At 41.5% G+C, this 22,635-nt stretch overlaps 2 protein-coding genes across 5 annotated transcripts; one reads left to right on the plus strand and one right to left on the minus strand.

Moving 5' to 3' along the window:
* The first annotated feature begins 154 nt into the window (after positions 1 to 154).
* On the plus strand, positions 155 to 1,418 carry ndufaf8 (NADH:ubiquinone oxidoreductase complex assembly factor 8). 2 transcript variants are annotated; one of them, XM_029527460.1, is made up of 3 exons: positions 155 to 413; positions 829 to 939; positions 1,010 to 1,418. In XM_029527460.1, the coding sequence occupies exons 1-3, from the start codon at positions 333 to 335 to the stop codon at positions 1,028 to 1,030; spliced, it is 213 nt and encodes a 70-aa protein (XP_029383320.1). In that variant the 5' UTR covers positions 155 to 332; the 3' UTR covers positions 1,031 to 1,418. The 2 variants fall into 2 exon arrangements, with proteins under 2 accessions (XP_029383320.1, XP_029383319.1); XM_029527459.1 differs by having other exon boundaries at positions 829 to 1,418.
* On the minus strand, positions 1,319 to 19,324 carry slc38a10 (solute carrier family 38 member 10). Of its 3 annotated transcripts, XM_029527458.1 has the most exons (18): positions 19,131 to 19,324; positions 18,689 to 18,948; positions 16,856 to 16,973; positions 16,406 to 16,451; positions 16,062 to 16,155; positions 15,828 to 15,971; positions 14,018 to 14,142; positions 9,988 to 10,090; positions 9,524 to 9,706; positions 8,707 to 8,818; positions 7,411 to 7,517; positions 7,165 to 7,315; positions 5,617 to 5,781; positions 5,154 to 5,534; positions 4,974 to 5,060; positions 3,698 to 3,838; positions 3,068 to 3,618; positions 1,319 to 3,001 (listed from the first exon to the last, which is right to left on the minus strand). In XM_029527458.1, exons 2-18 carry the CDS (start codon positions 18,776 to 18,778, stop codon positions 2,336 to 2,338), a joined length of 3,264 nt encoding a protein of 1,087 aa, XP_029383318.1. In that variant the 5' UTR covers positions 18,779 to 18,948; positions 19,131 to 19,324; the 3' UTR covers positions 1,319 to 2,335. The 3 variants fall into 3 exon arrangements, with proteins under 3 accessions (XP_029383318.1, XP_029383317.1, XP_029383316.1); XM_029527457.1 differs by lacking the exon at positions 14,018 to 14,142 and adding an exon at positions 13,164 to 13,288 and having other exon boundaries at positions 1,319 to 3,618; XM_029527456.1 differs by having other exon boundaries at positions 1,319 to 3,618.
* Positions 19,325 to 22,635: the final 3,311 nt, after the last annotated feature.

Here is a 22,635-nt window from a genome sequence, read left to right on the forward strand (position 1 = left end):
CCCTGTCGTCTATTGGCCTTCTTGTAACGCCTACCGTCGAAAAAGAAGCGAATCGGCTTCGGGAAAGGCCGAACTGACAGTTAGATTGACGGTGAAATGAACCAATCATATTTACGGATATTACGCCTGACGTTTCCTTGATTACAGGGTCAACAACATGGCGCCGTCCACGGTTACCAGGACTGCCTCGGCTGCTCATTGATATGTATTTCATACGTCTGTAATGTAACTGTGAAGCAGCGTCGGGGCCGGATCTTCCGTCTACACCGGTTCTTCAGTTTTCAGTCGACTCAAAAGACCTGAAGCTCTTGGGGGAAAGTGTGAACAGCACCATGTCTGGGCCCAACGTGTGGAGCCGCAGCCGGGAGAAACTAAGACAATTTCCCGAAGTGTTCGCTCAGTGTGCAGGAGAGGTGAGACTCTGCAGCTTCCAAATGATCCACACTAAACTTCACTCCACCTAGATGTTTATTTTTGTAAGTCATCTGTAGGAATGTTTGTGTTTCTTATTTTTGACTGGACAGCTTTATGTTTGCAGTCATATAAAAATATAGTTAGACGAACACAGAAGGAGGAACATGGAAGGTGAAATTAGCTAAAATGCATTTATACATAGACATATATTATGTACAAGTATATTATGCACAACATAATGTACAGACGTGTACATTGTAACTAAAATGTAGTGCAGAGAAACAGGGTAACAGGGTAACAGTAAGGATGTCTAAGGATAAAATAAATGTTTTTGTTTGTTTTGCCAAGCAGTGGCAAAGGAGAGATTCTTTGTAAAGTCACTCCCTGTGACCTTTGTTGTCCTGTGTGATTCAGGCAGCAGCATATGGGAAGTGTGTCACAGCTACCACAAAAGGCAGACAGGAGCTGCACAAAGACTTATGTGTGAAGGAATTTGAAGCACTGAAGACCTGCTTTACTAACGCAGTGAGTCACATACATGATACTCCTTACGCTCTTGTGATATAGTTAAACTGATATGAATTTCTTGTTACAGGCCAAGAAAAGAGCCAAATAAATCGAAAGCATCACAGTTGCGTTGAAAGATTTGGCTGTTGAACAGTGGCAGAAGTTCAGCGTGGCTTGGATTTCTGAAGTGATGAAATATCATCGGGGGGGGGGAATCACATTATTATAGTCTGGGTGTTACCTGCCCCTCGCCTAATCTGAGCTGGGATTGGCTCCAGCAGCCCCGCAACCCGGAAACAGATAAAGCGGTCGAAGATGAATGAATGAATGTTAAAATGTATAGAAATGTGAATAAACTTTGCATATATTATGTATTTATGGTTTGAACATCAACAGCCTTGGTTGTACTTTTATTTATTTCATTTAATCTCATCACCAAAATGGACAGAAATACAATGCACATAGAAAAATAGTCAGAAAAATAACCTCTTGTACAAAGCTAAGGTCCAACATGTGCTGAAGTGCTATTCGAGAGAGGAACCTGAATTACTAAGGAACACTAAACAATCCAGATTTCCTGAACACATGTATATATCTTATAGACAAATTGAGATGCACTGCCTCATTTTGTTTTGATAAACAATCACTACTGCAGCATATGGATTAGAAGGCACTATTAAACCACCAAGGACTAGATACTGATGAAGGAATGATTCATTTCAGTCATGGATCAGTCAGGTTCTGGATTGAGCTGCTTCATGGTCCACAGTTTATCAGACAGTAAGCTCCAACATGAGGTTGAATTTGGTGACTTTCTTTTCAAAGCCTTAATGCCTTACAAATCCATTCATGAAAGGGTCTGATATCCAAAACACATCCAAGTTGTAGTAAATGTAGGTTAAATGAAACCTTCAACTGACCACAATTAAACAGAATAGACACACATTATTTACATCTGAGAGTAAAAGATAAAAACAGAAATTGACCAGAATGTTTGACAAATACGCCAAAAAATGAAGCACAAACGTACAGAGGCAGCCTCCAAAAGCAAGTAAATATAAAAAATTAATTAAAGTGACTCATACAAACATTTTATGCCCTGCCAAAATACTCTAAACAATCGTATTTGCATAGATGTATATATTTACATTTCAATTGTAAATTCATCGAAAATTTCTGCCATAAGACAAAAATAAGTTAATATTTACAAACCTCCAGACTTTTGCACTTAAACAAGGACTTTGGGTTCCAGAGTACATAGTATGAAGACAAAAAAAAAGATATCTTTGTTCGAGAAGGCAAGGGAGAATTTAAGGCAAAAATACCCTGGTCCACAGTATTAGCAGGTCCTGCAGGTGTACAGTGTCTGTGAACTTGCTGTACAACCATGAAATGAGACTGTGTGTGATGTGTGTTATTTCACTGCCTCATCCTCTGAGGCTTGTTTAATCTGCCGTGAGTGCACCATAGCCCCTGCCAGTAGCTGCTCCTCGAGGGCTGCGTGCAGGTTTGAACCCCCCAGCTCCAACAGGGGCTCCAGCCCGGGCATTCCCCTGGACCCTCCAGCTTCCATAGGTCTCAGTGCCCTGCGCCTCCGTCTTAGATCCTTATTCCCCTCGTCCCGGACCCTCTCATGGGAGTCCTGGGGGTGAGCATCGTCTTTGACAGCACCATCTTCTGCTCCTTCTTTGGGGTCTGCCTGAGCAGCAACTTTCTCTTTGAGGTCTCGTCCTCCTCTGTTCAGAGTATCACCGGCTTCTTTCTCATCCCCCTGTGCATCTTTTTGGGCTTCTATAGCTTGCTCTATTTGGGCCAGCTTCTTCTGCGCCTGCTCTTCTTCCTTTTCTTTTCTCGCTTTCTCAAGTACTTCATTGTCTGCTTTCTGCATCACCTGTTGCAGTCTCTCCTCTCCAGCTTTCTGCTGTACAAGTTTCTCTCTTTCTAATTCCTGTTCTCTGGCCAGCTTTTCCTTTCTCTCCCTCTCCAGTCGTTCTTTTTCCACTCTTGCTTGCACTTCTTTTTCTATCCGCTCCTTCTCTATCTCCTGCTCCAGCCGTTGCTTTTCTAATCTGGCTTGCACTTCTTTCTCTATCCGCTTCTTCTCTATCTCCTGCTCCAGCCGTTGCTTTTCCAATCTTGCCTGCACTTCTTTCTCTATCCTATCCTTTTCAATCTCCTGCTCTTTGGCCAACTTTTCCTTTGCTTCCCTCTCATGTTGCTCTTTTTCTTGTCTAGCCTGAATGTCTTTCTCTATTTGTTGTTTAACATTGTCATTTCTCTCAATTTCCTTATTTAAGTTTCCATCTCCGACTTGAGCTACTTTATCATTTTGAGGCACAGGCTGGTGGTCAATGGGTTTTTTCTTTCCCAGCGGCACTCCTCTTGCTCCCAGCTCATTCTCTTTATGAGAATCTGCCTGAGGTGCAGCTTGAATATCCTCCTTATAAGCGGCTGGAACTGCTACTTTAGGTCCCCTGGCATCAACAACATATTCCCCATCCTGAGCTTGATTCTGGGGCCCAGCGTGGGCCCCAACCGCTCCACCCTGTTGAGCTCCAGCTTCAGCTCCAGCTCCAGCTTCATCCTTGGGCTGCTTCACATCTGAGGCCAGTCCAGAGTCTTTGGGTCTCAGTTCTCCACCCTCAATCACCTCTGCATGTTCCTGGACACCTTTCTCTGCCTCACCTTCAGCCGCAGCTTAAAGAGACAAACATTTTGTCTACACTCTTGTTTATGTGGCCTAGATATCTAGAGAAAATATATTTTGTATACATACCAGCAGGCTGTTTCTGGTGGATTTCCTTGTGCTGCTCTTCTATAACAGCCAGTAGTTTTTCCTGCTGGTCTAAAAGTCTCTTCTGTTGCTCCTGTTGCTCCTTAATCACCTGCAGTAACACTGCATGGTCGAGCTGGCCCTCTACATGTAGACAGAAATGTTGAATTACAAAGAAGTCTCAAACCACTCAGAGATCTGCATTACTAGATGTTCATAAGAGGCTCAGTTAGGGCCAAGCTCTATGTCAGAGGGGAAGGGAAACAGACAATAATCCACTATTCAAGGATTCAAACACACAAATCTACATTGTATCCTTAAACATAAACTGAAATGGGAAATAATGGGCAGCTGCAGACACACACAAGCTATGTTAGAGTTAGAGTGAACGGGTGGACTCTACATTGGTTCATTATTTACTTAGAATTATAAGTACCATGTGAATATTATAATATCTACTAATAGATAAATGTCCCTTTGACTGAATAATAGAAAATGTGAATTACAAGCAGAAGTAAACACAAGAAGAGGCAAGAGCAATTTCATACCTGCAACCAACTTTTTTATCACTGTGATAGGTGTCCAGCAGAGAAAGAAAGAAAATGGGATAAAGATGAGAACGGAGAGAGAGAGTGGGCAAAAGTAAATAACAGAAAAAGAGTCAACAATAGCCAAAAAAAGACCAGTATCAAGCCAGGTAAGGAAGTAAAAGAAAGACATCCCTCCTGTGGTTTATTCCATATGTATCTTCAAAATGAAGTCGGAGTGTACAAGAACAGACCATGAAGATGAGATCACATAAAATAAAACAAGCAAAGTGGGATGAGGAAAAGAGTGGGAAAGGCATAAACAGCAGATCATAGTTGTCATCTATAATGTCTGCTATAAGGAGCCAATGAAGGAGTCGATTAACTTCACCAACCAAGCCTTCAGTCTGTAATTAAATCATTGTAAAAAGTAACAATATGTTTAAATGTTGCAGTTATTATTTTAATTATTTTATGCTGAACCTGCCACTATTTCTTCTGCAGCTATATCTTTTTGGGGTTAGGGTTATTTCACATAATTGCAGAATTGATGCTGCAACCCCCCCCTCCACAGATAACGGTCATGTGCCAGGCCCCTGTGTTTCACAGGCTATTAACACTGGCCCTACTAAGCTAGAGCAAAATTGCAATCTCAAGTTGGTTTTAAATAAGAATGGGGTTAATTTTCCGCAGAATCAGAGAGATAAGTAAGTGTGTGTAATCCCCTTGAGTTAAAGATGAACTACTCTTACCGTCCATCTTTTCGTCTGCTGTGTCTTTGCTATCTGCAGCTGGAGCACCATCTGCAACAGGATGATGCTCTCCTTCAGGAAGTTGGGCTGAGGATCACCAAATGTCACAAAGTCAATATTCCAATTTGTGTTTGTTGCCTTATGTTGCCTTCATTTACAATGACACCCACACATACTCACGTTTCCCAGCAGCATTTGGAACTTTTCCCACTTTCTCGACCTGTACCACTACAGCCTGATGGGCCACTGGATCTTTCACAGGATTATTGTCTTCCTTTATCTGGGAAATGTCCTGCCTTTTTTCTGCTTCTCTTTCCTGATTCTTCAATATCTCATTGGACAGGGCTTCACCTTCACCTTCAGGCTTCTCTTTGACCTTTTTCTCTTTTTTGTCATCTACATTCACAGCATGCATTAAAGCATGCTCCACATCTCTTTTGGACTCCACCTCTGCTGCATCAACATTTGGTTTCACCTCCTCCTTTCTTGTGTCCACCTTCACCTCATCGTGAGGGATTGGTGGCTCATGACGATGGGCCTCTCCCTCTGGCACTGCAACACCTGGGAAACCAGACAACAAGTAATTTATCTTCACATTTCACAGATGACACTGAAGTTTCTGGTTTTGGTTTGATTTCCTTACCAGCATCGGGACGGTCCAACTGCACCTCTTCCTCCTTCTTCCTCTCAGGTAGTTCTACTGGTAATTTAATCTGGGGGGGTTCAGCCTGGTGCCTCTCCACAGGTTGTTCAATGGCTACAGGGTCTGGTCTGTCCATTTCCCCTGCCATCTTAATTGGAAGATTTTCTGCATGTAAACATACACAGTTTTCACGCTAGGATATATTTGCTTTTCTTACTGTTTTGACCTTGCTGTATTGTTTTAATACCGATTATACATCAGTCTGACATATGTGTTTTTACTGCAACTAAATTTAGCAACCATAAACGGACTGTTTAATTTTTTCCATTATTTCTTCAGAGAAAAGTAAAATGACTATATTATACAGCATTATATTTATCACTGCCACTGAGATGCATTCTTATGTTCTTACACAGTCGTGTATTGTATATATTAACTGCTGACATTAAAAGAAATTAATGCCCAGAAATATCTCACATGGACTGCACACACTGGGACACAATGAGCTGTATTCATCTGCTGATTTCAGATGAATAAATCCACCAGATGGCAGCAAATACTGACAATGGCAGGACACACACAGTTGCTCCATGACAAGAAATAAGCTAGAGAGGAGCAAAATGGATTAAATTAAACAGGAAATGGGAGAGCAAATCAAACCACATGAGTTTCAAAAAGAGGGATGGGAGGTGAAGGGCAGCAGAATAAAGAACAGGACAAACAGAAAGATTAAAAACGATGGATGTAAAGAGACTGATGACTGAGAGTGAACTTGTTGGAAAACGTGAAGGGGAGGGAGTGACACTCTTTTAGGGTGAAACAGAAGATAGAGCCAGAGAAAATATGTCACAACCTTACTTTACATCTCATCTCCATTAGTTTTGCCTGTACCCCTCTACCCTCACCAAAGCTCTACCAACCCGTTTACGTAGTGCTTGCAGGCATTTTATAGCTGCCACAGGAGATATGGGGGGAAGACAAGAGCTGTAGACAATGTATTTTGGGGGGAGGGGTGGTAGCACAAATGAGCAGAGGTAGAGGAGTGGAGAGAAATAGCTGGAGTTTGAAGGGCATCACTCTCGCTCCATCAATGTCAAGCACTCAATGCTGCTCTCAGATATTATCAAGAGGTTATCTCCTCACCCTGCCTGTCTCTCTGTCTCTCTATCAGTCATTCTGTCTGTCTCTATCTTTTCTTCTCACAGAGATGAAAGGAACTCTTTCTCTTGCTGTGGCTTTGTGTTGTTTTAGTTTAATTTGGCTTTTGCTACTGGCTCATATACTCTTTATATTGTTGTTTCTGGGGAACGCATGAAGTCCACAACTTGGAAAATACAACAAAAAATAAACATGTCTTTTGTGTCGCCAGTGCCTTTTGCGTGTAATAATTACATGCAGCACCTCTGTCCAATTTCAGACGTTACAGACAACTCTGGCTCCAGCCCATTGAGGTAAATGTTTCCATGGCTCATTAGTAAACCACTTTCATCTACAGTCTGTCAAGTAGATAAGTGATTGCCAGCCATTAGCGCATGTCACGATCTTTACCGTGCAGTTCGTTGGGGTCTGGTAGCAGGTTGTTCTTGTCAGCCGCAGCGGGAGACGGGGGTTTGACTCTGGTGCCAGGGCTACTTGCAGAAATTGAGAGAGTGGTAAAGGTGCTGATCAGTAGGATGCCAAGACCCACCCAAAGTACCAGCTAGAGGAAAGAGAGGAGGCACAAAATGTCAGTGAATCAACTTCTGGTTTCAATTAGAAAATTGATTGGAGAAATGCTAATTTTGACTGTGTAACCTGAGCAATGATGCCATTCTTCTGGATTTTTCTGTAGATGAGAGCTGGGCAGATGAAGCAGATGAGGCTGCCCATAGTAGCTCCCGTCAGACCCAAAATAGTTTCAACTAAATTGAGAAAACCAAAAGAAAAGTACATGGATCAGCTTGCGATCCTGCTGATCATGTGATTCCCACCCAGAGGTACTTCACAGGACACTCTGTAGTTGTCAGGATTTTTGTGCTAGTAACAAATAAACAGTCAAAACAATAATCAAGAATTACTGATTTAAAAATCTGAAAAAGTTATCAGAAAGTTGTACATAAACAATTCAACTAATTAGCTGAAAGCAATAGTCTAATGTTTGAAAGTTCAGGCTTCTGTCATTCCAAGCTTATCTGCTGGGAACCTGGGGGTATGTCATACCAAAAAAGCTGGGAGCCACTGCTGTAGAGCCCATGGGCAAAACACTGGCACCAACACTGCCAAAGCCGAGGGCTTTCTGTTCCATTTCTCCTCTGCCAAATAACTTGGTGCTCCTAATCACTAGCTCCATTCATACCTGCTTCTGTCTAACATAACCAGCTCTTGCCCAGATTCATGCAGGCACCCCATCCATGGCACCCTGCTCCTGGCAGCAGTGAGCTCCAGCCCCACCCCTGTCTCTGTAGACCAGGCCGGCTGGGCCTCTGGCCCGGAAACCCATCGCTCATGCAGAGGACGGACACCATATTGTCTTCCCCAGATTTAGTGTCCATTCTCCCCAGGGTCCTTACCTCCCTTCTCCTCAGTCTATTAGTCTGATTAGACAGACAAAGAGCCATGCAGTCCCTCTCTGTGTATGTGTGTGTCTGTTTGTACACAAGTTTAACAAACAGCGACCATATAAAAGTATGAATAAAACATTAACTAATGCTAACCTTTACATTCCCGCCATTTTGGAGCCGCTTGCGGAAAGACTGAAAGAACCTGACGTAGAGGCTGTATTGGTGTGTATACAGATTTTGTGAGTGTTTAAGTGTGTGGGAGAGAGGGAGTCTGGGAGAATAATAGCCCCATCTCCCCGTCTGCCCATCTAAAAGGGGATAAAAGTTAGGGCGCTGATTTAAGGACTGTGTTAGAGTGTGACAGTCACTGACTCGTAAAGTCACATTCACACATGTCGTAAAACTCCCCAGCTACTCCACCCACATAAAGGAACACATGTACCTTAAAGACCTCCAGCCAATAAGCTACCCACAAATGAACACACATAATTCTAATTCATTCACTCCATGCCTGGTTGTAGGCGCACACACACACACACAGAGGATGTACCATTGGGAATGAGAATGCCTCCAAGCATGGTGCCAAATACAATGCAGAGGGTGATCATCTTGAAGCGCAGAGGAGGCATATATCCCCCAGCAGCAAATGTCCCATCCTTCTGCTGTAAGAGAGAAATAAGAGGAATGAGAGAAAAATGGCAGTAAGACAAAAAGGGAGAAAAAAATTCCAGGATACAAGATGATTTTTGTCTCTTGATGACACACACACAGCTTGTACTACTTAGTGTTATTGGAATATTCATTTATATGTTGTGGCCACAACATTACTTGTACCATCCACACTCCTGAAATCAGTGCTGAATGTGGATGATGAAAGGCGTCCCAACAATATTGTATATGCTAGACATTCTTCAACATTACACAAGAAATAGTACATGTGACACAACTTCAACAGGCCAGATGTGTTTATGTGCCTGCACCCACATCTGGATATGATAAAAAATGTAATAGACGTCATAGTTAAAAACCACAGCAAGTGTCTTCAGTGAGCTGTGTTCACATGGAGCAACATATTTCTGTTTGTCTGTCAAACTTCACTAGAGATAATGCATGTTTCTACTTCTACAGTTATGTGTTAAAGCCTAAAAGATGGTTGAAATTAATACTAATAAAGAATGATTAAATAATAAAATGGAGGTATACCTATTACTACAGACATTTTATAGTCCACACTGTTATTGAACTAATACTAAAATAATTTACAAAGAAAATGCCATGAGGGCAATGTTGTTATATATCCACATCAGAAACATTCTGGTGCCCTGCACTGCCAAGACAGGAGGTATGTGAGTGGTGTTGGAGCTCACCTGCTGTTCAAAAAGCATAGTGTTGATGGCCTGGCGGCAGGGCAAGATCATCATTGGAAATCCAACAGCCACAGACATCATGAAACCAACACGGATCATTTCAGTCACCAGGTTGGACGGAAAGTTCATCAGCACATTGCCTGCAATATTTTCTGTGAAGCTAACGTAGCCAAAGAATCCCACCTGTTTTAGAAAGTGGACGGACACCATATACAAGAAAGTGAATATGCTAGAGAGGCTTTGTTCTTATTTTAGTCAAGGTTAATTTTTAGTAAAAAAGTGTCTCTGGTCAAAGAGAAAAAATGTGACAGACTCCATACAGAAACTCTTTAGGTGTGGAGTTGAAGATGGTTGTGTGGGGTCATGACAAAAAGACACTATTAACACAAAATCACAACGTTTCCATGCAACAAAACTGACAGACAAATGTGACTGGTGTGAATGGCAGTGTCATTTCCACTCACAGTGATGTAGAAGATAGTGACTACGTTGAGAGCAGAGGTGAAGATGGTGCTCATGCGTTTGACAGATGGCTCATCCAGGCTGTCGTAGGTTGGCAGCACCTGCCTGTGAGAGACAAGCAGCCCAGAAAACACGCACTGCATGTTGCATTACAACATCATCACACCAGTTCTGTATGCTTTCATGTGTTGTCTGATTCACACATGCAACTTTTGTTAGAGGCACTTTACCATCCAAAGTCTAATCAGAGATGTATATACTGAATTGTTTGTGTGTTTTGTTTTTCTTTTTACTTTCTAACAGCTGCTCAGTAATGGTCTGAATAGCTACTTGCTTAAAATCTGGTACTGTAAACTGCTCCATAGATTTTCTTTAATGAGCAGCCATATAGGGGCCCATTTATGCCACCCAGTAATCAAATGATGCATCGCTGTCCTCACGTCCTTGTCAGCATGCTACTCAGAGAAGTTATTCATTTTTGCATTTTTAGCCCATTTGATTTGACATTATAAAACTAACATTGCACTAAATTCTCATCCTTTTTATGCTGTAGTCAGATTTTTTTCTGACGTGAAAAATGCTGTTGTGGACAACATGCATTATTTCCTATTAATCACAGATCAATTACAATTTATATGAATAAGCACTAACGTGTAAAAGTCAAAAAATGAAGCTATAGGTATAGTTCAACAAATTATGACATTACTTTGAAACATTGTGGCTTAATGCTTCCGCTTTGTTTTAAGGTGGCATTAAGCTGAACATTGTTAAAATACTTTTAAGTCAATATGCAAATTTTGTCTGTATGTGCATCTGACATACACATGAAGGCAATATGTTTTTCAGCATGTGGTATTTTTTTACATCATCAATATAATTTACTAAGAAATCATGTTTACATTTTTTTATTGCAGGTGTTTTTTTAAATGGGCTGTAGATGGATGTAATGTCATGGTAATGGGGCTGAAGCATAGAAGTGTACATGGTGTGTATGTGTGTGTGAGACACAGGATGGGTGACAGTAGTCGAGGTGGGCTGAGGTTGAACCTGAGTCTGTCTTTTAACCCAGGTGTCAAATTCTGCTCTCTGATATAAAAGACTGTGGCAATGTCGAGGAGCATTGGGACATTAACCTGTGAATTTACAGGCTTTTTATATATATATATATATATATATATATATAGTGACTGCCTGGTAGATTTTAAAGCATTATAAACCTTCCTGGCAGACTCTTTGTGCTCCCCTCCTTTTTTTCTCCTTCTTCTATTGAAGTGGAAGGGAGAAACAGAGAAGAGCTGCATGAGAGAGAGAGAGCAAGCGAGAAAAACCATAACTTTCTCTGCTTCTTGTTCTCTTTGCCTGTCTCTCTTTCACACACACTGGTTTTATGAGCAAGCACTGTCCCGTGTTGCTATTCCTTGTTTAATCCACAAACCAGTAAATCTCAGAGCCAAGGTTAAATAAAATAGCATATTGTAAGTGCGGAGTTAAAGCATCTAATGGTCATCCAATAGTCCTGACTCAGAGGCTAAAGTGTTTTTATTTGCTTTAACGCTGCCCTTTAAAGAGGAGGAAATATGACTGAACAGCACTTTAAAGTGAGGCTGTGTGTGTGTGTGTGTGTGTGTGTGTGTTTGGGGCCTAGACTGTGTGCCGAAGATAATATCATTAACTTGGAGCTGGAAGCATGCTGACAGTAGCATCACAGAGGGACATTTTCATCGCACATGTTTTTCTTATGTCCCTCTATTATGAGCTAACTGCTCCTCGCAATACAAACATGTAGCCAAAAAACAACAGGGCCAGCTCCCATGCCGTCATAATGGTGATGTTAAGTAATGTTTTAACTGAAAGTAAACACATTTCATGAATGTAATAAAAATCCAATGTGCTGAGAGCTGTTTAATCAGCCTGTGAATACATCAATGTGTGTCTGTAAGATGGCGGCAGTCCAATGTGTTGATTAGTGGTTTGGCTTAAGCTGCCTGCCGCCTGACGGAGCGCTTGCCTCGCTCGGCCTGACCACAGGCCAAGAAATCATCCTGCCAAATATCACTCAGCGCCACTAGTGGAACCAACACACATGTATAAACTCACACAAGCACACAATTTCTTCTTCTGCTAACACACACACCTCACTTGCTAATGACCATCAATGCCATAATGCTATGTTGGCTTTGTGCGATTACATTGATTAAGTCTAAATTCGGTCTGCAACCTAGAGTCACCCACTCCTGCCACTTACCTCACTCACTCTCAGACAAACAAATCCGTATGCCGCCACCACCACCCAAACATCTGGCCCCTGATGACCTCACCCCAGCACTGCTTTCAAACCTTTGACAAAATCCCTTTCGACTTCACTTGTTACCCACAACCTGTTGAGCTCACCACAACCCCAGAGCAAGCACTAAAGCAGAGGACAGCACAGGCAGTGAGAGAGCATGCAGATAGGTGAGAGTGGAGAAATAAATGAGCATGGTGACACTCAAAAGCTGTGAGAAATGACATCGTGGTCGTAGTATGATCTTAGCAATCGCTTTGGGGAAACTTAATGGAATGCAAAGATTGCAGTGAAAACTATCATTATCTAACTAAAAAAAATCTCAAAATAATGTTACAAATCAGAAAACCTGATTGACTGAGATAATTTTTGAACACTGTTTTCCAACAACTGTTTGCTTTCCTTCCCCGCCAAACTGAGTTTTATTCCCATCACACGAGAAAATCAAAAAGCAATGACATGGACAAAAAGTAATTTAAGTCACTGGTCGATTACAGAGAAGTTGGACTGAGTGATGGTGCAGAAACAGATGAGATGACTGTGAAAAGCTCATTAGAAAATATGCAGCCTCCTTTTGCAACAAATAGACACCTCCTACCAACCACAAAACTGTTGAAATGACAAACTCACCCAAAACCCTCCACTGTGGCTTAAGGGAATGATTTTACTATACATGCACTGATTGTGATTCTTTCTCAATCTGTACATGCAGAAAGGAAGGATTTCATTTATTGTGTGGCCGTTTAGAAAAGCTGCATTCATCCGGCACAGAATTTTGGGACTACTGTCTTTCCGGCTCCATGAGCATTCAGCGTCAGATTTCTTTATAGTCTTATTTGACATTAGATCTATGACATAATCCCGTGCAGGTGGAGGGGCAGGAGGAGTACTTACGACTGACAGGCGAAGGCCATCCCACAGATGGGGAGACAGCGAAACACGCCCTCCCAGCGCACCACATTGACCTGCCCTAGCCACCAGCCACTGAGCAGCCCATGTTTGAACGAGGACAGCACCATCTGAGGGGAAGGAGGGGGGGGGGGGTTACAGCCCGAACCAAAATCAGAATAGAGGGAAAGGGCTCGAGGAAGAGGGGGGCTGCACCCATGCTGACGGCTCACAGACAGGTAATGGAAGTAATGAATGAGGAGAGAAAACCAGAAGAAACTGAAGAGAAGAAAAGAGACATGACAGGAAACCTCACACTGAACCAAAAACCTGCATTCTCTAAAAAAGTTGAGTAATGAAGCCCATGAATAACAGTGACATTCCCAAATTTTATAAAAAATAAAACAGTAAAAGGAGCATAAATCTAGAATCAAACTATCCCCAGGTTTTCGATCAGCATGTGATTCCTTGGTCTTGCTTCTTTACCTGATAAAGTCCCACAGGACAGCAGAACAGTCCATAACCCTCCAGCCTTCCACACCCAGACCCAGGCTGCTCATCCTGGGTTTGGGGAGCGGGCATGAGCACAGCAAAGATTTCACTTTGACTTCTGCCTCATACTACTGCCACCAAAAGCACTCACACACAGATACACTCAGAGCTGCGAAGGCTCAGGCCAACCAGCAAACAAAGTGAAAAATGGGGACAATTGAGAAGAGTGGGTGGAAGGTTCAGGTAGGTGGGGGGGGTTTAAGGAGCATTAAGTTGCGCGGAACATATAAGGCTTCCTTAACTTGTCACCCCCCCCCACTGCCCTTACGGTGGTGTTATTGTGGGGGTGGTATCCATAGTTTACTTACGGGTGACAGCAGAAGGTTGTGGCGATAATGGGCAGGCACTGAATGACACCCTTCAAGCGCCACAGGTGAACCCGCTCCATCCAGGAGCCCGAGATAATGCCGTAGCGGAGAGACGACAACACTATCTACAGCACCAGCAGCAGGATGGGAGGGAGCAAACAAGGGTGTAGAAGAGGAGAGGAGGTAGTAAAGTGGAGTGAGGAGGAACAGGAGGGCATGAGGAAAAGAGATGAAGACAAAGAAATAAACAAGTGCAGGAGGGAAAGAGAGACGAAAGGTAGAATGAAGGAGGGAGGGAAGGAGATATGTCACTGTTAGAGGGTTAGGGGTCTGGAGTGGGCCTGGCCAGGCCCGCTAAAGCCAGAAGCAAACTGCACCAGTGCTCCAGGTTATCGCCATGCTATGGAACTAAAAGTCACATGACAGAGAGACACTGTAAACAACAGTTTGAAGTCTGTGGAAGCAGCATTACAGGTCAGTGAAACAGACACACACACATTTGTGTGTGCACATTTAAAGAGTAAAGAAGCTGAACCACAAGGGACAGAAAAAATGCTGCTGGACTGCTTTCTGGTTTGAACCACTATGTTGCACCTATGATCACATTCTAACTCAAATCTATCAGATAATTACAGTGTCTTAAAGATCTGTGACTGCAGGTTTGAGAAAAATTTAATTTATGTGAAGTTATGAAGTTATGTTATGAACAAGCTGCAAAAGAGGATTTGCTAATGCGTTCTGATTCGTTAGGGCAGAGAGCTATACATATTATAGTTATGTCAAATGCTGCCGATTTATTAACAGCATCCAAAATCAATGGACCAGATTAATAAGTCTAGAGGAATTCTAAAATATAATATAAAAATGCATTTGACATATCTACATCTGACACAGACCAAAGTGAGCAACTATAGAAAAATAATTCCCTGAAGCTGCAAAGGTTTGAGATTTATTTGACTTGGCCGTATGACCACTATTTAATTTGTGCTTACTGTGCTTAAAATGTCTCTAAGGGATAAATTCAAGTGTCATCTCATTCTCACGGGGAAGAGTTTTTTTTCTCTCTATAAAGAATTAAGCAGCAGTTGTTTTCTGCCTGATGTGATTTAGCTTCGATCTGCTCTTTAAAAAAAAAAAAAACAGGAGCAAGACAATGTGGTCTTGGTAGGGAAGACGTGTACAATACAATAGAGCCCTTGAGAAGGAACTAACACTGAATACAGAATTCACAAAATCAAATAAGTTTAACAGACGGTGTGGCAATACTGCAGTATGGGTTATACTTGAGAAACCTGTAATATTAATATGTTAAATAGTACACCTGGATATTACAAACTTTATGATATTAATGTACAAATATACAGACTTTGTAATCATATTACAGAAAAATATGTTTAGCATTGGCTTCAGAATCAACAAAAAGTGAAAACCACAAAACCCTATGAGCAATTTATAATATTAAGAAAGCAATTACGCCAACAGTTGGCAGTGAAACTGTCCTATTGCTATGGTACATTTCCTGAACGCTATTCCAAATATTATTTATAAACTCAGGCTATTTTTTTTCTTGTTTATTGTTGTTTTATTACTGTAGAAGAATTTATTGAATTTATATATTTCTGTGTTACACATATTAGATTGTCACTACATGTTATAATACTCTAAACTGTATACTGCAGGTGTGTATAGCTAACTTCAGGTACTGAGCTTATGTATTTTGACTGTTTTGCTTTGTAAGCAAAGCAAAATTGTTTTCCACAGTAGTCCAATCAGATGCATGTAGAACGCAGCTGTGTGACCCCTTGCTCACCGTGAACATGAAGAGGGTGTAAAACATTAGAGCCATTGCCGAGAAGGACTGGATGGACGACATCATGTTTCTCTGTAAACTCAACGGAAGCACGATGAACAGAGACACAGCGATAAGGAGCAGCACGCGAAAGCTGCCAGTCACCTATGAACAATAATATGACACAATAATCCACCACTGTAACACATTTGCTACAGTTATGTTTATATGAACATAAAAGTTAGGATTTCAAACCTGCAAACCCAACAGCTGAGCGAAGAAATTTGAGCCCAAATCAGCAATGACAACATAGAAGGCAATACAGGTCCCCAACATTAAGCCAATCATACTGCAGGAACAAACAGGAGAGAAAACAGAGACAGGTGGAAATGTCAAATGTATTCAGATTCAGTGATTATGGAAATTCATCCATTTTATATTACCTGTGAACTTTAATATCTCTGCAATGCTCACCCTCTAAATACAATCTGTATTCTAAATGATTGCCTCAATATTCAAGGAATTATTTGCAGAATAACAAAGTCACTATAGACACTTATACAGCATAATGTTTATTATGAATAAATAATGAAACTTGCCTTGTCTCCACCAGTGTTTTTCCTGGTTTCCCATAGGCATGGAAGGCTGCAGAGAAGGAAATTATGTCAGTGTGAAACAACACAGAGACAAACAGATGGCAGTGTCCTAAAATAGCCTGTTTTGATAATACCTGAGCTCAAACTATCATAAGGAGGTCTTTCCAGTAGCCTCACGCTTTATTTCCTCTGTACTAAATTTCAGGAGTTTGAATTTGTAATCCACAAAATTGTTCCTTGTTGGGATTGTGGGAAATGATGTAGTGTTCTGTGAATTTAATTTAGGTTTTAGTGGTCAGCACATTTATCTTATACTGCCAACAAAAATGTACTTAAAAACAGTAGCAAACACAAATCCTAAGTCAATAAATAACTGTGCTCTTAGTCATAAATACAAAGCAGCGTATATCATGTTTATTTAGATGATTGTTAATTATTTGCACTTAATCTCACCCAGTCCAGCATAGGTCCTTCGTTTGGTGTTGCTAGCTGTGTGGACGAGGAACATGCAGGACTTATGGGTCATCCAGGAACAGAAGAAAAGCAGCATGGTTCCCAGCACTATCCCACACTGTGATAGCAGAGAGCTAACATGTATCATACAGACTTTAATATACCTGCTTTGAAATCTGGTCGTTTTACTAAAATCCAAAAAGAGGAACAGTCTCTGCAGTCAAATCATAACAGCATTGCTGTGAAAAGTAACATTGACGTCCTGGCTAAGTCAAAATGGCATGTGAACCATACTCATTCAATTTAGTTTTGAAAACTAGTAACTCTGGTCCAAGAAGGAAACATTTGCCAATTTTACATCAAATATTAATGGATAAGACATCTGTAAAAAAAATAGACACTCATTCTATGATCAAACCAAAAATGCACAACATATTAAATCAGTTTAATCTATAATAGAAAAGAAAAATTTGCTTCTACTGGGCTTGATGAAACATTAACTGAGAGCTATGTAACAACACTGTACAGACTCCGAAGAGCTCCGGGTGGTGAAGGCTATGCTAAATGGGTCTAATTTCCACAGCCATTTTCAGTGGAAAATGAATTATTATAATCCTGGTGATATTAAAGTCTTTGCCTGTTAGGGGCACCTGATGGTGATTGATGATGTGAAAGACACTGAAATGAATTCCCTCAAAGATAACACAAACAAATCAAAAACTGAAATTAAATCTGATATTGGGATAATATTTACTAAAATAACAGGCTGCATGAAAATAACATAGGGTGGGAAAAGAGAGGCAGCAAATATAATTTCAAAAGAGTTACTAAGAATATAATTATATAATTGCTCTATTGCTCAAGGTAGTCTGGAGTTGTGATCTTTTTCACCTTTTTTTGAAAATTGTTCTGGCATAATAATGATTAACAGTAGAAATAATTATTTCTACACACTAACAATATAAATGGAATAACAAAAAAAATATATATATTTTTTTTTTTTTTAATCTCTGTGGTTGTCGCATCATCAGAATGTTTTTTTAGTAAATTACATGTACACACTGTTTTAATGCCCCACATAATGAGCAGGAGGGCTTGACGCAGGAAGTAGACACGACTGCTTGAAAACATGTGATGGCGATCAGTCAATCAGTATTTACCAAAGGCTGCTGGACAGTGTGTTTGAACAGTGGAGAGACTCTTCCTGTGTATGATCAAGGATCCACTCATTGCTCTTATGAGGAAGTTGGGCAGTACCAACATGCAACAAGCAAAACAACACAACCCAACGTAAATACAACTGAGCTTCAGATAGAAACTATATCTATTGATGCCACTTCAGTTTTGTCTTTAATACTTTGATTTAGTTCAACTAATACTGATGTGTTTTCTTGGGTAAATAACAGAGTAATGCAGTGTGTGTAACGCTGATGTGTATTCTTGGGTAAATAACAGAGTAATGCAGTGTGTGTAACGCTGATGTGTATTCTTGGGGAAATAACAGAGTAATGCAGTGTGTGTAACGCTGATGTGTATTCTTGGGGAAATAACAGAGTAATGCAGTGTGTGTAACGCTGATGTGTATTCTTGGGTAAATAACAGAGTAATGCAGTGTGTGTAACGCTGATGTGTATTCTTGGGGAAATAACAGAGTAATGCAGTGTGTGTAACGCTGATGTGTATTCTTGGGTAAATAACAGAGTAATGCAGTGTGTGTAACGCTGATGTGTATTCTTGGGTAAATAACAGAGTAATGCAGTGTGTGTAACGCTGATGTGTATTCTTGGGGAAATAACAGAGTAATGCAGTGTGTGTAACGCTGCGGGGGGGCACCTGTTTGAAGCAGAAGGGCATGGTGAGCACACTGACTCCGACGATGCTGTTCACCACGTTCATGATGAGACCGGAGTTAGACGCCGTCATTTTTAGCCTTTCTTGCCTGGTCCTCCGTCGGTGTGAGGAAAAAAGGGCAGCAGCACTCTGAAGGCTGACGGGGAAGTGTCACCGTCTAATCCCTGGTCCAAACTCGGAGGGCTCGGACTAAAACCCGGGTGTATTTTTCTGACTCCCCTGCCGACCAATGACGTGGCGCTCTGGGCAAGAGCAGAAAAAACAACGGAGTGTACCACTTGACACGCTGGAACATTTTTAAGTTTTATTCAACACCTACTAATCAAACACACACGCACACGCACGCATGTTGACAGGAGCTGCATTAAAACCGTCTAAAACGCTTTTAGATTGCAGGCTCATTAGTTTTTGTGAACTGACTAACCTTTCTTTTGGACCTCAGCGCCTTCCGGCTTCCGCTCCGGCTCACGTTATCATCGGTGAGTTCCTGACTTTAAAGGGGTCGTTCATCGACGGGATCTTTTGGTTTTCATGTTTTTCAAGCTACAGAAGATGAAGACGGCGTTGGACGATAATAACAAATCCGAGGTGTCCGTCCCTTGAGCGCGTATCCAGGAAGTCGGGCTGGTAGTCGAGGAGTTGAGGGAAGAGGAGACGGCCCGCCCGTTTTAACTCTCCGCCGACACTCCGCCGCCCACTAGTGGACATGTGCCGTTACTGCCACAGCATAGTTTAAGGCGAAAAACGGGCCGACTGCTATTTCCTCTATCACATTATCCTAAATATTTTCAAAAGTTAAAATTGCACCAAACAGATATTTTAATGCATGTAAATAATATTAAATGTGAATGTTGAAATGTAGCGATATCAATGCAGATGTTCATCCATTCCTTGTATAGATCTATCCAGTATTTATCTATTTCACTAGTAATTGCTTGCTTACTGTTACTATGCTATTTTCTTTTTTTTACACTGAGTTGTTAATTTTTTCTTCTTTGATCTCGTTCTTAGTTTTTTCTTATATCTATTTATATGTATTTGTGCCGAGAGCAATGTCAAACCAGTCAAATTCCTTGTGTGATCATATTTGGCTATTAAAGCTGATTGTGGTTCTGATTCAAATCTGATTCTTTTGTTTTTCATGACAACACTGCTGTACTAAATCACCCCTTTTCATAGCTTAAAAAAAACAACCTTAAATCTATAAAATGCAAAATGCAAAGCTTGTGGTTTTTTTTGTTTTTTTTAAGTATAAATATTCCACCAAGGGTGATATATCCTGTTTAAACTTCTCAGGTACTTTCATTCATGTTGAACAACTTGCTCTAGGCCTTTATTTCACAAAAAAAAGAAAATGTGGAAAATTTACAAATTTTATTCCAAAATAGACTACTGTAGCATGATACTTAAAAAAACCATTCTCCTTAAAGAGAGAACCTGAGTATGTCTTTCACCACTGGCTGGCTCTGTAATCATAACAATACCAGCAGACATGCATGAATCCTGTTTTTCCAGATTCCTCAGAGAATAGCTTCCGGAAAGGGAAACAGGCAACAGAGGGATGTGAAGGCTAAAGGTGTGAGGGGAAACGAAAAAAGACTAAAACAGGACAAAGCAATCGTGGCTGACGTCAGAAAACAGAGTCGGCCTGAGCACCTGAAAGGCTGCTGGCGGCAGCCCGGTTTATTTCCATTCGTCAAAGCGCCTGCTCAGTGCCCTCTTTGACAATTGTGTTGTTTGACCAGGAAAGAGAAGACGGAGAGAGGGGTTGGACGTGGGGGTTGACCTGGGAGCTTTCCCTCAACTGGGTGTGCTCTCCCCCAGGGATAGAGGATTTGCAGAAGCAGGGATGTGATGAAGCTTTGAGAGGCAGACAAGGGGATTTTGAATTGTAATAATGTATGTGTGTGTGTGTTTGTGCGCACGTTAAAAGTCCAGTCCAAGGAGTCTATAGTTCAGTTTTGCCTTTAACCGTTTCCTCTGAAAACACACTTTTACAGAATTTAACATTTAATTGTGTAGTCTCTTTTCCACACATTCAATCTCAATCTTTTTTCCCTATTTTTACCCTTCATTGTTTTCTATTGTTGCTTTTTTCCAACCCATAAGGCATCTTACCAGCTCTGACTGCTATGCACGTGATATAAATTTAGTTTGTTGTCATTATTTGTGCATGTGCATGAGTGTGTATGTGCATATGTGTGTGATCAGAGAGGTTAAGACAGGAAAACCCTGGCCATTGTGCACTAGTGACCCCTCAAAATCAAAGTGACAGACCAGTTGATTGGCTGGAGGGTCCTGTCTCTCTGCACCTAATCCCTCAAGGTAGACCCTCAGCCAGGCCTGACGCACTCCTTAGTGTGTGTGTGTGTGCGCATATATGTGGATGTATCTGTGCTTGTATGTGTGTCTTTCTGCACCTAATCCCTCAAGATAGACCAAAGGCCACGGGATGGGGTATTAGTGCAGTTACTAATTCAGGCTAGTGTGTGTATGTGTGTGTGTGTGTGTGTGTATGAATGTGAGAATGTGAGTAAGAGAGAGCTTTGAGTGTGAGCGCTGCTCCGCAGTAGTCCAATTAGACTGTAGAGTACCTGTGTATGTCTATGGGGCTCAGTCATGTGTGGAGGTTGTAGTGGGTCCTGGTAGGGTGGGGTAGGGTGGGGAGGGCCAAATTTTAGAGCAGATTTGGACGGATAACCCAGTTGGGGTGAAATTAGACGCAGGCATCTGGATTTGACCTCGGGCCCTCACCATGACCTCGGGTCACTCAGGGGTCACGGGGCACAAAGCAGAGCGCTGACCCTGCACAGGTCAAGCATGCGGGCGACTGAAAGGACGCCTTTGTGGGGCCTGGCATGCTCACTATTTCCCATGAGCACCAGGGGACTGTGTCTGCCCAGGAAACTGGACCGGAGAGCATGCCAGACAAGGTGTGTGTGTGTGTGTGTATATGTGTAGATGAAACCATAATTGATTGTTGTTTATGTTTCTGCTTATTTGCGTTATGATTATAACTGACTGAGGGTTGTAGTTTAGCCTGATTTTTATTTGCTGCTACATCACTTAGTATGCGATTATTTATTTTTGTGTATTTTAGAAAGACTTTGGTCTTTGGCTGCAAACTCTCAGGGCAAAAAACTAGCAATTCCAATTCATGTTTAATCTCAAGTTGACTGGCTCCATACTCCTCGGTTAAAAAGGATTCTACCACCCTCTGGCTTATTTCCTTTCAAATCTAATCCTGCTTTTCTGAGTGCCTGAAAAGTTAACATTTTGAATATATATATGATCTTTTTTTTACTTGTGTTTATGTTTGTGTGTGTGTCAGGGAGAGAGATATGGCTCAGATTTTTTGGGTATGCCTGTGGTCATTACTTATGTACATCTGTTAGCGTCTCCTTAATGAGCACATGCATGCTGCCTCCAGTCCTGTGTGTGGCCCTCAGAGAGGGAGAGAGAAGCCCTCTGCTCCAGTAATCACATTTAATTACGTACCAGCATTAGACGGCCTATGAATAGGGTTTTTAGGCAGGCCTCTCACACAGGAATTGGCTGCATCCAGCTGAACATTGCCCACCTTTGTCCTGCCCGTCCCACTATATTCTATTAAGACTTTGTCATTTGACCATCAGCAAAGCACTATGGTCTAGCACTAACAACCGCCGGACTAATGCTACACATTAAAAACGTGAAGGTAAAGAGAACAATAAGGGTTTTCTTGGCTGAATGGCTTGCGTCTGCCCCATTAATGAAGCAAATGGACCACACATTACACTCCATCCACAATTACATAGCACCTAAAATTACAGATAAAGGATGTATAGTCTCAAGAAAATCCTCCTCGTCTGCTCATCTTAGGTTTAAGCAAAAATCTGTGGGTGCTTCTTTTGGACAGTAGAAGTAGAGTTTGCTTTGTTAATCTCAGA

Source organism: Echeneis naucrates, chromosome 19 (assembly GCF_900963305.1).
Source record: "Echeneis naucrates chromosome 19, fEcheNa1.1, whole genome shotgun sequence".
NCBI classification, from domain to species: domain Eukaryota; kingdom Metazoa; phylum Chordata; class Actinopteri; order Carangiformes; family Echeneidae; genus Echeneis; species Echeneis naucrates.

What these genes read in the sequence shown, in the direction of transcription:
- ndufaf8 (XM_029527459.1), top strand. Translation starts at nt 333, where the DNA reads ATGTCTGGGCCCAACGTGTGGAGCCGCAGCCGGGAGAAACTAAGACAA. An exon ending in TCGCTCAGTGTGCAGGAGAG is followed by an intron (nt 414 to 828) that starts GTGAGACTCTGC and finishes TGTGTGATTCAG; the next exon opens with GCAGCAGCATATGGGAAGTG.
- slc38a10 (XM_029527457.1), bottom strand. Translation starts at nt 18,778, where the DNA reads ATGACGGCGTCTAACTCCGGTCTCATCATGAACGTGGTGAACAGCATC. An exon ending in TCACTATCTTCTACATCACT is followed by an intron (nt 9,707 to 9,987) that starts GTGAGTGGAAAT and finishes TTTCTAAAACAG; the next exon opens with GTGGGATTCTTTGGCTACGT. An exon ending in CTATGCTTTTTGAACAGCAG is followed by an intron (nt 8,819 to 9,523) that starts GTGAGCTCCAAC and finishes TCTCTCTTACAG; the next exon opens with CAGAAGGATGGGACATTTGC.